The 15128-nt window shown below is 42.9% G+C and overlaps 1 protein-coding gene across 3 annotated transcripts in view; it reads left to right on the forward strand.

The window, feature by feature from the left end:
- The window catches only part of VAV3 (vav guanine nucleotide exchange factor 3), a 244734-nt gene that overhangs the window by 112738 nt on the left and 116868 nt on the right, over positions 1-15128 (forward strand). For all 3 annotated transcript variants that reach the window (XM_007055209.4, XM_043552808.1, XM_037906160.2), the window contains 7 exons: positions 3244-3343; positions 4901-4996; positions 8133-8201; positions 10045-10131; positions 10817-10902; positions 11319-11451; positions 11817-11926. In XM_007055209.4, coding sequence (XP_007055271.2) covers positions 3244-3343; positions 4901-4996; positions 8133-8201; positions 10045-10131; positions 10817-10902; positions 11319-11451; positions 11817-11926 — 681 coding nt within the window. The remainder of the gene's footprint in view (positions 1-3243; positions 3344-4900; positions 4997-8132; positions 8202-10044; positions 10132-10816; positions 10903-11318; positions 11452-11816; positions 11927-15128) is intronic.

Consider the following 15128-nt stretch of genomic DNA (forward strand, 5'->3'; position numbering starts at 1 on the left):
ACAAGGCTACTCCGATGTCTCTCCCTCCGAGGGAGAGCACTGGTGCTTAACCAACTAGTCCTGTCCACGCTCTGGTACCGGCTCAACACCCTGGTCCCGGCCCCGGGTTTCCTGACCAACCTCCGGACATCGATTCTGGAGTTCTTTTGGTCAGGAATGCACTGGGCCCCTGTTGGGGTTCTCCATCTACCCCTGAAGGAAGGAGGGCAGGGCCTGAAGTGTCTGCACACTCAGGTCTGTGTCTTCCGCCTCCAGGCCCTGCAGAGGCTCCTTTATAGTGCAGGTAGTTTGACGTGGAGCATATTGGCGCACGCCTTCCTGCGCCGCTTCCAAGGGCTCCGATACGACTGGCAGCTCTTTTATCTTTGTCTGAGAGGTTTTCCGCAAGACCTCTCCGGGCTGCCAGTCTTCTACCAGGACCTCCTCCGGACCTGGAAACTGTTTTCAACAACCAGGTCCGTGGCGGCCACCGTGGGAGCAGATCTCCTTGCGGAGCCCCTGCTACACAACCCCCAGCTCCGTGTGCAGGTGGCGGAGTCCCGCTCGGTGCGCCAGAGTTTGGTCCTGGCGGAAGTCACGAGAGTCAGAGACCTCCTGGACTACGACCTGGGAGACTGGCTGGATCCCCTGACGCTCGCTTGGCGCATGGGGCTCTCCAGACCTCGTACCCCCCGGCGCGTACTTCAGGAGGTGAGGGCCGCCTTGATGCCCGCTGCTCGGGCTTATCTCAATCGAGCCCTGCGCGAGGGTGCACCCCGCCCACCCTTTACCCCAGGCCTGCCGGACCTTTCAATTGGGTCCCTACCCCGTAGATCCCAACAAACCCCTCACCCTTTCACTGCGAGCTGGCTGCATGAACTGCAGCCGGTCAGCTTCCAAATCGCGCCACGGAAACATCTATACACACTCACGCTTCACACCCTTCACTCCCACACCCTGGTGTCCCGCCCCGATAGAAAGTGGCGGGACCTCCTGCCACCTTTGGAGGGTGAGCAACCCCGATGGGCCAGCCTGTATTCCACCTTGGTCCCGAGGCCTGTCGGGGACATTAGTTGGCGGCTCCTTTACGGAGCTGTGAGCATGGGCGTGTTTTTGACGCGGTTCACCCCCATCCCGGATACTTGCCCTTTTTGCAACGTGAGGGAAACCCTGGTGCACGTATATTTAGAGTGTGCCAGGCTGCAGCCCCTTTTCCGGCTCCTCACGAATACTTTATTATGCTTTTGGCTACACTTTTCCCCTCACCTTTTTATCCGATGAAGTGAGCTGTAGCTCACGAAAGCTTATGCTCAAATAAATTGGTTAGTCTCTAAGGTGCCACATGTACTCCTCTTCTTTTTGCGAATACAGACTAACACGGCTGTTACTCTGAAACACTCCCCATTCGTGGCCCCACAAAATCACAGGATCTCCTGGTTAACCTCCTCCTAGCCCCTAGCTAAAACAGCCATCTATAAAACCAGAGAGGGGAGGTTGGCCAAGGAAGCGTCCTGCGACTGTAGGGCCGTTTTCCGATCCTCAGTACATTCACGTATCCGGGCGGAGTTCCTCTGGGGGGCGTCCACCGACTCCCTTGACGCCTTCGAGGAGCGGTGGGCGCTGTCCGAGGTTCTCTGCTCGGTGACCCCGTCCGGTTCCCTCCGTCTGATCCTTTGATTGAGGGGAAGAGCGAGATACCCCAGCCCCAGCCGTTGCCGCTGTGGATACCATCATCACTGTCACCTAGGAGGGGCCCTATCACACGTTGGTGTACGTCCCCCCCCACCCCCAAACCGCCCACCCCGTAGCCGTGCCCATCTTGTCGGGCACTCTCAGGAGAGGAATAATCGGTGACACTGGGCATGGCACTAGGTAACTCGAGGGGGTGGACGACCATGAGTGTCGAGGAAGCCCCCCCGCTCTAGGCCACCAGGTAACTCAGGAGGGTGGAAGACCACGAGTGTCGAGGAAGCCCCCCAGTTCTGGGCCCAGGTTAGCCTGAACACTTCTCCCTTCTGAAGGCTGCTGTGTTATACCTTGTGTTTGCTTTTGTTTTGTTGCATAGTTTTGCTTTATCCTTTTTGGTGATTCTTTGTAAGTGTTACACAAATAAAATTCTTTTCTGCTTCAAAAAAAAAAAATTACTCTCCTGTAGCCATCCGGCCTGACCCTGTCACAAAGGATACAGGCAGTGAAGGCAAATGGCAGGTCTGAGTGTAGAAGGGAGCTACGGGAGCAGGAGTTGTGTCTCAGGATGCTCCTTTTCTCCAAAAGAAGCAATGTAACTTAAGGAAGCTGAGAGGAAACTACAAGTTTATTTTGTCAAGGGAGGACAGATACTGTGTCTAGCTCTATTTGTACTGCAGTATAGGTTTAAAATAATAATTAAAGGTGAAAGATGTGCAGTTAGTATCATCACTTTTGAAGTGGAAGCTAAGGCTAAACAGAAGATGATCAAGAGGGAGAAAAAGATTAAAAATAGAAGGCAAGAACTGAGGCTTGTAGATCCCCAAAGATGGAGCTTGCAGATTAAAAAGGAGTCACCTCTAAAAATTTAGAACAGTTTGAAAAGAGTGGAATGAATTGTTACTGAAGGGAACAGGAAGTTCCCGGTACAAACCTGGATTCTTTCCAGTAGCTTTACAAAAAATCAGCCAGTGGGTACCATGCTGGTCTCTTGACTGCTGTTAAGAATTTCTTGCGTTTACATATGTTAGCTATTATCTTGACCCAAAGCCTCATGGAATGTAAACTCAATAGATACTGTCAAATCAGTTTGCAAAACCTAATATTGCTGTAAAAAGAGTGGATGTAATTAATCCTGGGCTAATCCTATGTAACAGAATTTATTCATTGCATCCTTTGAAATCTATCTCTTTACCCTGTAAATACTAATGACTCTAGTGCTGTTAAGCAGCAGTTACATTGTCTTGCAGCGTGAAACAAGTGCTTTATTGTGTCAGTGTATGCATGTCAGTGTTAAAGTGAATTGAAATGATTTTACAGCATTTTGATTATGATCTTTAGTATTTTTCAAACATGCACCTGATTATATTCTTGGGGAGCTTTGTAATACACATTTAGGGCCAAGTTATTATGCCTTGGTATGTAGGTACCGCTCCCAGTTGAAGGGAAGATTGTGACCCATATATTTGTTTGTGAAATGTGAACAAAGGACTGTTTCTTTAAAAAAACAAAACAAAAACAAACAAAAAAAACAAACCCCACACCATCCCGCTTGTTTTTTTCTCTTGCTTGTTTTAGAATGGTTATTTATGGGCAGTACTGCAGTCAAGTGGAGACAGCCATATCCTGCTTAGACAACATCTCTAAGACAAAAGAAGATGTTAAATTGAAGCTAGAGGTACTGATATTTATTTTTATATACAAATATATATCCACCATCCCCCCAGAAAAGAAAACTGTCCATTCTGACATGTGGGTCTGTGAGTTTCTTTTCTTTCCTTTTTACCTGACTAACTGATCAAATTAACCTTGTCAGGTAGAGACAGAAGAGGTCGAATCCTGGTCCCACTGAAGTCAGAAGAAGTCTTGCTATTGACTTCAGTGGAGTCAGGATTTTACCCAAGAAGTGGTTTTGTCAATATTATAATTAGAATACATTTAAAGACTAAAACTCTGCTATAGGCACATCTCTGCACAAGGGATTGTGTGTAAGATGCACCACCCGAGATGTTCAGACAACCTTGGAAGCACAAAAAGAACACGAGTACTTGTGGCGCCTTAGAGACAGCCATAAAAATGTAAGCATACTGGTGGGGCCATGCGGGTACCCATAGCAGTGCCGCTGGCTTGAAGGTATACATTGTCCCCAAATGTGAAATAGTTGTGGGTGAGGACAAAGTCACAAAAGGTCAGCCACCAGGTTTGCCGTGACTTTATCGGCGATACTGTTCCTGACGGGTTGTAGTCCATCTTTGTGTGAAATGTTGGTGTAGAGGGCTTCTACATCCATAGTAGGCCAGGAGGGTGTTTTCTGGAAGATCACCGATGGATTGTAGTTTCCTCAGGAAGTCAGTGGTGTCTCGAAGATATTCTGGGAGTGCTGGTAGCGTAGGGCCTGAGGAGAGAGTCCACATAGCCACACCATCCTGCTGTCAGGGTACCAATGCCTGAGATGATGGGGCGTCCAGGATTCCCAGTTTATGGATCTTGGGAAGCAGATAGAATACCACTGGTCAGGGTTCTAGGCATGTGTCTGCACAGATCTGTTCCTGTGCTTTTTCAGGGGAAGCACAGTTCCTCTTTGGTCTGGAAGATAATCAGCTACAACCCTTTATAGGACACAGCATACTGCCCATCAGCTTTGCTGGGGAAGTGAATGTGCAGGGTGGGAGTTTGATGATCCCACCTGTGATAAACAGGATTTCTAATTTTTTGGTTTACTAGTCACCTTCGATCCACACAGTTGTCCATGCCTGTTGTGCTATTTATGCCTACCATCTAATAAGACAAAGAGTCTGCTGTTTACCTGCAGTGTTGCACTTGAACTACCTGCTGGGCACTAGCCAGAGTGATTCCAACTGCTATCTCTGTTTCTCTTATAGACACTCACAGCTTCAAATCAACAAAACTCTGTGTGGTTTCTTATCTCTAATTACAGTGTTTATACCACAGTCATCACTCTGCTGTCTGAACACCTGAAGAATAGGATCTGAATCTGGATCCAGATCTTGAATACCACCAAATTCCGTGGTGTTCTGAGCCAGGGTTTTGGTTCAGCTTATCACTACGGAGATGATTTTTTCCTCATTATGGTGGTATTTATCCAATATCCTAATATCTGGGTGATCTGGCAAACTTATATGTCTACTTAAAAAAAAATTAGGAGTGTACTTTGTAATTTTTTTTATTTTTCAGGAATCACAGCTCAATCTTGTATTTTATTTTTAAAAACTAGGAATGTTCCAAGAGGGCCAATAATGGGAAATTTACTTTGCGGGATCTTCTAGTGGTTCCTATGCAGCGAGTTCTGAAATATCATCTGCTGCTGCAGGTACTTTTTTTTGAAGTTTAAAGTGATTAAGCGCAAAGCTGTGATGGTTTATCATCAGAGGATTGTTATAATGAGGGTTCAGTACCTTTATTAAAGGACAGTGATTAACATTTTTATAGAGTTGAATTGCGAATTATCTGTGTGGAATCCAGTACAGTTCAGCCTTCTCTGTGGTGAGCATTCCACACAGCTGAAGCATATCTGAGAATAACAATCACTTCCCAGGTATTTGAGCCTCTTCATTTAATGGCTTCTTTAAAAGTTAGTGATGGCAAACTATGAGAATAGTGGTTTTGTAATGTAGACCACTACTCCAAAGACTAAGGCTGAATGAGATGATACCATTCTTTAAGATACTTCCCTGCTATAGTAAAATTCTAATAAACCATATTTATTTTGAAATGCTTCTTGTTATAACCCACAAAGCTCTTGGCTTCCACCGTTAGTCCTATAATGAGGGTGGAGAGTCTTATAAATTTAATTTGATAGCTGTTCCAGGAGACTCATTACTTCAGCAGCAAAGAAATATATACTGTATTAGATTGTCAACCCTGCTGATGTTTTGTAAAATGTCATTTTAAAAAGAGCTACTATCTTTATGTGAAAGCATAATTTTGACTCTGCGGTGCTTTGTGTAATTCAAACTTATTACTTTTCTTGAAATATATCTATATAAATGCAAGTCATCAATGATTCTGATCAACAGAAAATCATGAAAAAAACCAAACCAAAACTGATTGACAGAACCACTTTCTTAAAAACATTTTGAGACGTGAACCAAGGCAATATAATCAAATTGTATATTATGAAAAAATTATATGAAAGATTATGTCACTCATAGTGTTTTAAAAGTGTGAGGCATCATAAAACTACAATCAGGTATGTAACAGGGTGTCCAAATATATTAGTCTTTTCAGAAGCAAAATATCCACAAAAATTGCTAGAAAAACTGCACTTTAAGTAGTAGCATCTATTCCCACCATTTTCTAGTATTTTAGCAGATATTATTTTGGTTACAACATATAGTCCTCTTCTTAAAATGCATTCAAGAAGAAATAACTTATTTCTCTCTGGATTTTCTTTTTTGCTTTAACTAACCCATTAATTTTTCTAGATTCTAGATGGGCTATGTATCTTTAAAATATAGCAAATAGCTTAACATTCTTGAAATATTTCATATACTGTCAAGATATGTCATCCACATTCATGTCTATAAAATATTATATAAATGCAGCTAATCTTGTACTGGAGTAGTGACTCTCTCATTGTGGTTAGTCACATATTTTAGTTAAAGATTTTGTCAGCATATATTCCTATTTCATCTTTGCAAACAAACTCTTATTTTGAGGTTTTGACTATTCATGTTGTTGCTAGTAATATGAAAATTATCTAATATTGTTTGCCTGGGCTTTCAGGACAGACTACTTCTCAGGGAATTCTGCACCAAAAAAATTAAAATTCTGTGCCAATTTTTAAAAAAGTATGCGCATAATATTTTAAAATTCTGCAAAATTCAGCAAATTTTATTTGTCAATAAATAAATGTGGCTCCAGCATGGCAGTGGGGAGCACAGGCCACTGGCTGCACTGAGGTGAGAGATCACCCTGAAGCCCCCACCTCCCCCAGTCCAGGGCCTTGGTAGTGAAGCTGCACTCGACCCTGACACAGTGCAAAGGCTGGGCCTGCCTCAGAAACACCCTGGGACCCTGCCCCTCTGTGCCAGGTGCACCAGGTGTGGGTGGACTGGTTCAGCCCAGCAGGATCCAAGTGTGGAGGGGCTTAGTGTGGGGGGACCAGGTGTGGGGTGAGAGGTTTCTGTGCAGGGCAATCTAGGTACGGGCAGCTCAGTGGGAGATCTGGATGCACAGGGACTTGCTGGGGGGTTCTGGGTGCAGGGGCAATGGGATTCTGCAGTGGATCCAGGTGAAGATGGTTGGGACTCAGCAAGGAGGTTCTGGGTGTGGGAGATGGGGCTTTGGTGGGGGGGTCTGGGTGTGGGAGCTCAGTGTGGGGGTCCTGGTGCTGGGGAAGTAGGGCTTGATGGGGTGAGGGTCCAGGTGCAGCTGGTTAGGGATCAGTGGGGTGGGGGTCTGAGTGTGGGGGGCTCTTTGGAGGAGTGCAGGTGTACAAGGTAGGGCTTGTCAGGGTGAGGGTTTAATGGTCCTGCTTAATGGGGGAGCCCCTGCTGCTGCCGATGCGATGCTGCATGCCGGGCTCCTGCTTCCCCCTACGATTCCCCTATCCCCTTTTCTTCTCCACCCCTCTCCCCTCACTCCCACATTCCCCTCCCCCTGCTCTATTCCACCCACTCCCTTTCCCACCGCTTCTTCCCCCCACATCCCCTCTCTCCCTCATTTCCCCACCTCCCCCTTTTCCAGCCCCACCACTGGCACTCACTGTTGCACAGAAAAACAGAGAGGCTGCCAGCACGCGAAGGGGAGAACGGCTGGCACTAGTACCCAGGGGGGCAGTGTCAGCTGTAGAGTCGGCAGAGCCCAGACATAGCTTCCTTCAGCTGGGCAGCTCTGTGCTTGCAGAGATGGGGGGACAGGGAGCAGTGGCAAGTTACCCTGTGTGCCTCCCCAGGCCTCACCTCTGTTTGTGGGGAAGCAATCCCCCACCAAAATCCTGTGTCCATGGTCATACCCTCCGCCCCCCAATGTGGCGTTCCCTTTGCTTCTCTGCTATTTTCTGCATGGAAGCACAGGAATTCTGTGGGAGGGCTGTTTTCTGTGGGTGTGCAGTCACACATAATCCCCCCCAGAAGTAACAGACATGTACAGTAAGGATCTGACTGGTAAATTTTAATTGTTACCAGAATAGAATTAGCTTTTATTGACTGTTCATTGTCAAGTATTAGTATTGAGAAATAACAGTGCTCACACTTAACCACTTAACTATTTGTGGTAATCCCTAGTTGGCACTATGAATGTATCATAGAATATCAGGGTTGGAAGAGACCTCAGGAGGTCATCTAGTCCAACCCCCTGCTCAAAGCAGGACCAATCCCCAATTCTAGGGCTGTTATCTATTTAAGGCAAAATTGGCAAGTTTTTAAGAGTGAATGTGTAAACTGATTGGCAGCTGGCTGAGTGAAAAGTTGTTATAAGAAATATCCCTGCATTTTGCCAAATAGGAACTGGTGAAGCACACCACTGACCCAACTGAGAAGGAAAATCTGAAGTTGGCACTTGATGCAATGAAGGTAAGTGTGCCATGGCAGGGAGATGTTTACATCTTCACTGCCAGTTAAAATGGTTGGGGCTTTTTTCAGAACACACGGGCATGCAGAAGTGAAGTTTACAGTATATTTGCTGCTGAAGGAGGTCCTGCAATTCACAATAGATCTAGCAAATATTTGTTAACTAGCCACAAACTCTCGTGTAAGGAGGCTAGATCAAGGATATTGCTACAGGCTTTTTTAGTAACTTAGCTAATAGGTTTTATATGGTATGGAATAGAGATGACTGGCTTCTATTTATCTGTAATATCCTAATTTTTACATTCTGTCCCGTAGTTCTCAGCCTCCTAACCATTTGGAAAAAAATTTGCCTTTCTCAGTTTTACTAGTCCTTTACAAAATGGGTAAAACTTCCATTACTGCAGATCACCCCAAATTTTGGTTAACAGTTTCCCAATAAGGTAAACACAGTTCTCTTTCCTCACAACTTGTGTCCTAGTAGTAAGGCTAGAAGGCATTAATATCTCTCCTAGTGACCATTACTCCACATGTTACTGCAAATGACACAAGCAAGTGCTTTTTAAAATAGCAGTATCTCATTACATGTTTGGTGCTGTATCCCTCGGCAGTCTGCAATTCCCTCTGCAACTAGCAGTACTGTCTTAGTTTCCTTTTTTCCTGATGCTGTGCACGGAGTTCAGTTATTGTTTTCGTTATATTTTCCCACTCTATCCTTTTGCTGATTAATATGTTAGAAAATTGTTCCATTTAGCACATATTTCCTAAAAAATGTTTGCTCCTAGGTATTACAGATTATATACCACTGAGGACATACAAATGAGGATAAACACCTTATTTGAATAGAGAAAGATAAGTGGCAAATTTACCAGCACATTCAGTGCACAAATATAGAAGATATACTGGTCCACGGCTTAAGATCATACCTAAACTTTTTCCAGATCCCAACGCTATATGTGGAAAAGATTCATTTTCCAGAGTCAGTCAGGCCCATTATTGTGCATGGGACCTAAGAATTACGCTGGCTGTTGGCATGCTATTATATACCTTCTATTTTGCTATTCAGACATTACTGCCCTCTCACTGTATGCCTGGGTCTTGAAGTTGTAGATATTTGGGCATCCTACTAAACCTATCCAGGATTACTGCATATCGGAGCAATTAGAGCCTCGACTTGGTTACATCTTTTACGCAGGCCTTGTTGTCATCAGATCTCTGAAATCATGTGCAAATATCAAGACTGAAGGAGGTATCCCATTCCCTGACTGAAAGAAGCACTCCACCAGGCTGGAGCAAACCACCTTTAACTTAAACGCTGGTTCCTGTAGGTGGAGATGACATTCCTTATTTCACTATTAATTTTTTTTTAGCCCAGCTGATACCAGTGCTTCTTTGTGCCTGGCTGATTTGGGGTAGGTCGCTCTCGTCTCTCCTATTGGAGCTCTTCCACTTTGGATAAATAATTAAATGTTTACTGGAGCACAGCCATGAACCTGAGTCTCCCATAACCTAGGTGGTTTCCCAAACCACTGGGCTGTTGGCCATTCTGGGAGTCCTGTTTTTCTTTTGCCGTCTAGATTTCCTCTACGCAGAATGTGAATATTTTTTGAATTCTCAAAATTTTAACAGGATGAGAATATCATTTTCTGCCGAGCTTTAATAGAGACAGTTTTTTAAAAGCTTGCATACTTAGGTATGTATATCAGCAACTTCTGAACACTTAAAATAACTTTTAAAAGGTCTTATTGTGCGGATTAGGCAAAATAAGGAAGATAAATACAGTTGCTTAAAATAATGTATTGGAATTTTTCTGACTGAAATATTCCCCCTCCTTTTTTTTATGCTTTAGGACTTGGCTCAATATGTAAATGAAGTGAAGAGAGATAATGAATCCCTCCGTGAAATTAAACAGTTTCAGTTATCAATAGAGAATTTGGTATGTGATAGGCTATATTTACACCCTTGTTTATTCCAGCTTTTCACCATTGTTCTACTTTACTGATATCTACTGCTCCCTATCATCTTATATAATGCTAGAAGCCTGGGTAAAATTCAGGTATGTGTACGTGGTGTTCTTTTGGCTGGCCTGGAATGATATCTGTATACAGTGACTTCCTCTCCATTTCCTTAGACCAGTGGTTCCCAAACTTGTTCCGCCACTTGTGCAGGGAAAGCCCCTGGCGGGCCACGCTGGTTTGTTTACCTACTGTGTCCGCAGGTTCATCCGATCGCGGCTCCCAGTGGCCTCAGTTCACTGCTCCAGGCCAATGGGAGCTGCTGGAAGCAGTGGCCAGTATGTCCCTTGACCCACGCTGCTTCCAGCAGCTCCCTTTCCCTGCACAAGCAGCAGAATAAGTTTGGGAACCACTGCCTTAGATGCATGCAGCTAAATCAGTTTTGTTGCACGATGCCCCATGTCCCTTGGTGGGTGGAATAAAAGGAGTTTATTTATGCCTTATCATCCTTAGTAGGACCAAAAGGTGCCAAGTTCTTTTTGACTCTTGGAGAATCTGGCTTTGTAGTATAATGACCAACTGACACTTGAATGTCAGATATTATCTTAACTCTTCTGCTGGCATATATGTTAAATAATTAATTTATTTCCTTTTTTTTGTTTTTAGAACCATTCTCTCTTAATGTATGGAAGACCACAAGGTGATGGTGAAATAAGGATAACTACATTAGACAAACGTGCAAGGCAAGACAGGTGAGAATATAGATACAGTACTTGGGTTGCTAAAGTCAGAATTGGTATTAGATAAATGTTTGTAAAATACAGCATGGCATCTACCTGTGAAATTTGGTGTCAGCTCAGGAATCCTTATGCATACATCCTCCTTTCATTGTACACACATAGCTCCTATTAATATTAATGTCAAGGAAGTAAATTTTCAAAGTGGTTCAAGAGAAGTTAGCCATTACATTAATATCTAAATCCCTATGCACCTCTTGCAAAACTACTTTAAGTGGTTCATGTTTTGTTACCCAATAGTTTAATTGCTAAGTTTCAAAATCATAAGTGCTCCGTGCAACATTTTTATATGATAGTGTATTATTTTAAAAGGATTAGTGAATTGGCATACAGACAAGTTTTTTAACCCTTTATATATTATGTTTTCATAGGCATATCTTCTTATTTGATTTAGCTGTAATTGTGTGCAAACGGCGAGGTGATAATTATGAAATGAAGGAAATAATAGATCTTCAAAAGTACAAAATCACAAATAATCCCACCACTGATAAAGAAACTAAAAAGGTAAATGTTTATAATACTACTACATACAAAATATATGCCACTATTAAATATTTGAAATCCATAGACCTTGAGTATACTTCAGCAATTTGTGTATTTTTTTAAATGTCAAAGCCATATAGTATCAAAAACACACTGGACATTGTGGTTTAAAGTAGATGACTATTAAAGGGCTTCAACTATGTTAATTTCTGATGTAATGAAGAGATATGAATGAGCCATTATTAAACTGAACAGAGATGCAAAATGGTATGACCTCCATTTTTCCGAACTCAGGGTTGGTGTTATACGATGAATATAAAAATATTGTCTTCTTTCTGTCTGAATATTAAATTGTTAATTAGTGAATTGCCATACCTTTCACACAGTGGTCTTATGGCTTCTACCTCATCCACATACAAGGACAAAATGGTTTGGAATTTTATTGCAAAACTAAAGATTTGAAGAAAAAGTGGCTTGAGCAGTTTGAAATGGCACTGTAAGTATATATTTTTCTGTTATGCAAACATTTCCTTAAACAATGCTTTAATATGCATTTTAAATTGTAACAATAATTCTGCACACACCAGGATACTCTTTTATCTGCATTTTTGAAAACAGAACTCATAGCAGACATCTACAATGTAAGAGTATTCCTCTGAAACACTTCTAGGAAAAGATAGAGGGCACTCTAAGCTATGTGTTGCTTTCCAGCATAGCTGGTAAGATTGTTTTACTAATACAGTCTGAAACACCTAGGGAAAATATTAATTGTTTTAGCAATAAATATTTAACATAATGGTGACTGATTTTTCCATCTTTATTTCTTGGTACATTGAAATACATTTTAAGAGATATGGGGATGTTGGCTTTTTTCCTAGTGGCTTTAAACTAATTTATTATGTAGCATTTAGATCAGGTTGCTTGGTTTATTAAGTTTGATTCCCATTGCTTGACATCGTGTGTGTGTGTGTTTTTCTAATGTAAAAAAATAGCATGAATGTGTTAGACTTCTCAAAAAGTAATATGTCAGAATATAGCACTGCAGATTACATTATAGTTATGTGCTTTCAGCTTTATTTTTATTTCCGATTCTGTTGGAAAAACAAACATGGGTATTGATACTGAAAGTATTCTGATTAAATTTAAAACACAGGAACAAATAAATCAGGTGGAAAAGAGACAGTCACTGCGTTATTATTTTTTTTTTAAAAGAGGAGGGTGCAGAGGGATATTCTCCTCTAAGAGTAGTGAAATTAACAAAGACAGGTTATCACTTATATGAATTTTTGGTTGAACGAAATGGATGTCGTTAGCTGCACTCCATTGAAACACACTTACAACCTTAATTCCTGTTAATTACATTTTTTGTTTAATTTTTTCCCTTTTTTCTTTTAATGAGAGCCAAGAGTTTAAATTGCGGTAGCATGGAAGGTATGCAGGAAGAGAGCCTTACTCTGCCATATGTTCCGAGTCCCACCAAATATGGTTTTCCCTTCCTGCTGACATTATCAAATCTGTAGGAGTATATCTGCTGGTGGGAGTTGTTCCTGGGTGTGATAGGTGGGGAGTGGAGAGGCTTTTAATCGGCCAACTACATTGAAAACTAAGCTCTGGGGCCATGTCTCTCTGGTTCCCTGCATATACCTCCGATACTGTCATTGTTGATACTTTTATTGTTATCTAAATATAAAGAAATATCCCTATTAAAAGCCCCCAACATCCTAATTAATTAGACTTATAATTGAAAATAATGCCCACCCTGCCATAATTATACAAATAATGGTTAGCTCAGCCAGCTAATAAATCAAAGCACTAAAACAGCCTCCCCCACACACACCCATCCTGAGGAACATACCTACAGCCTTGTCCCAGAACTTTTCCTGGTTCCCTGCATGCCTTTTTCATGTCCCCTCTCCCTGTTCCCAATAGCACAGAGAAAGGGATTCCCTGCACCCTCTTCATCCTATTCCTACCAGTGTCCTCTCCCAAAACCATATGCCCCACCTTTTGCCTGCCACAGAGGCACCCTGCTGTGGGTACCCGCATGGCCCCACAGTATGCCAACATTTTTATGGCTGATTTAGGGGATGAGACCCGAGGAAGCGTTGTTCTAACGCCCCCTACTCTACCTGTGCTACATTGATGACATCTTCATCATCTGGACCCGTGGAAAAGAGGCCCTTGAGGAATTCCACCAGGATTTCAACAATTTCCACCTCACCATCAATCTCAGTCCACACAAGAGATCCACTTCCTAGACACTACAGTGCAAATAAGCGATGGTCATATAAACACCACCCTATACCGGAAACCCACTGACTGCTATACTTACCCACATGCCTCCAGCTTTCATCCAGACCACATCACATGATCCATTGTCTACAGCCAAGCTCTAAGATACAACCGCATTTGTTCCAATCCCTCAGACAGAGACAAACACCTATAGGATCTCTATCAAGCGTTCTTAAAACTACAATACCCACCTGCTGAAGTGAGGAAACAGATTGACAGAGCCAGAAGGGTACCCAGAAGTCATCTACTACAGGACAGGCCCAACTAAGAAAGTAACAGAACGCCACTAGCCATCAACTACAGCTCCCAACTAAAACCACTCCAGCGCATCTTCAAGGATCTACAAACTATCCTGAAGGACGATTCCTCACTCTCACAGACCTTGGGAGACAGGCCAGTCCTTGCTTACAGACAGCCCCCCAACCTGAAGCAAATACTCACCAGCAACCACACACCACACAACTAAAACACTAACACAGGAACCAAACCCTACAACAAACCATGGTGCCAACTCTGACTGCATATCTATTCAAGGGACACCATCATAGGACCTAAGCACATCAGCCACACCATCAGGGGCTTGTTCATCTGCACATCTACCAGTGTGATATATGCCATCATGTGCCAGAAATGCCCCTCTGCCATGTACGTTGGCCAGAACGGACGGTCTCTACACAAGAATAAATGGACACAAATCTAACATCAAGAATTATAACATTCAAAAACCAGTGGGAGAACACTTCAATCTCCCTGGACACTCAATAACAGACTTAAAAGTGGCAATTCTTCAACAAAAAAACTTCAAAAACAGACTCCAGCGAGAAACTGCAGAACTGGAATTAATTTGAAAACTGGACATCATCAAATTAGGCCTGAATAAAGACTGGGAATGGATGGGTCACTACAAAAACTAATTTTCCCCCCTGCTGATACTCGCACCTTCTTGTCAACTGTTTGAAATGGACCACCTTAGTTACATTGAACTCATTAGCACTACAAAAGTGATTTTTCCTCCCTTCTTGTCAACTGTTGAGATTAGCCCACTTCCACCTTAATTGAATTGGCTCGTTAGCACTGACCCCCCACTTGGTAAGGCAACTCCAGTCTTTTCATATGCTGTGTATTTATACCTCTCTACTGTATTTTCCACTCCATGCATCTGATGAAGTGGGTTTTAGCCCACTTAAGCTTATGCCCAAATAAATTTTGTTAGTCTGTAAGGTGCCACAAGGACTCCCCGTTGTTTTTCCTGCTGATACTGGGAACATGGTTCCATGCCGCATTTTCCTGTGACCCTCCCTCCCATACCATCCCCAGACCTTCATCCTCAATCTGTGTTTTTTATGTTCCCTTTCCCTCCCTTACCTCTTCCCAAATTTCTTTGCAGCCATGTTAAACCTGATCTC

Source organism: Chelonia mydas, chromosome 8 (assembly GCF_015237465.2).
Source record: "Chelonia mydas isolate rCheMyd1 chromosome 8, rCheMyd1.pri.v2, whole genome shotgun sequence".
In the NCBI taxonomy this organism is placed as follows: Eukaryota; Metazoa; Chordata; order Testudines; family Cheloniidae; genus Chelonia; species Chelonia mydas.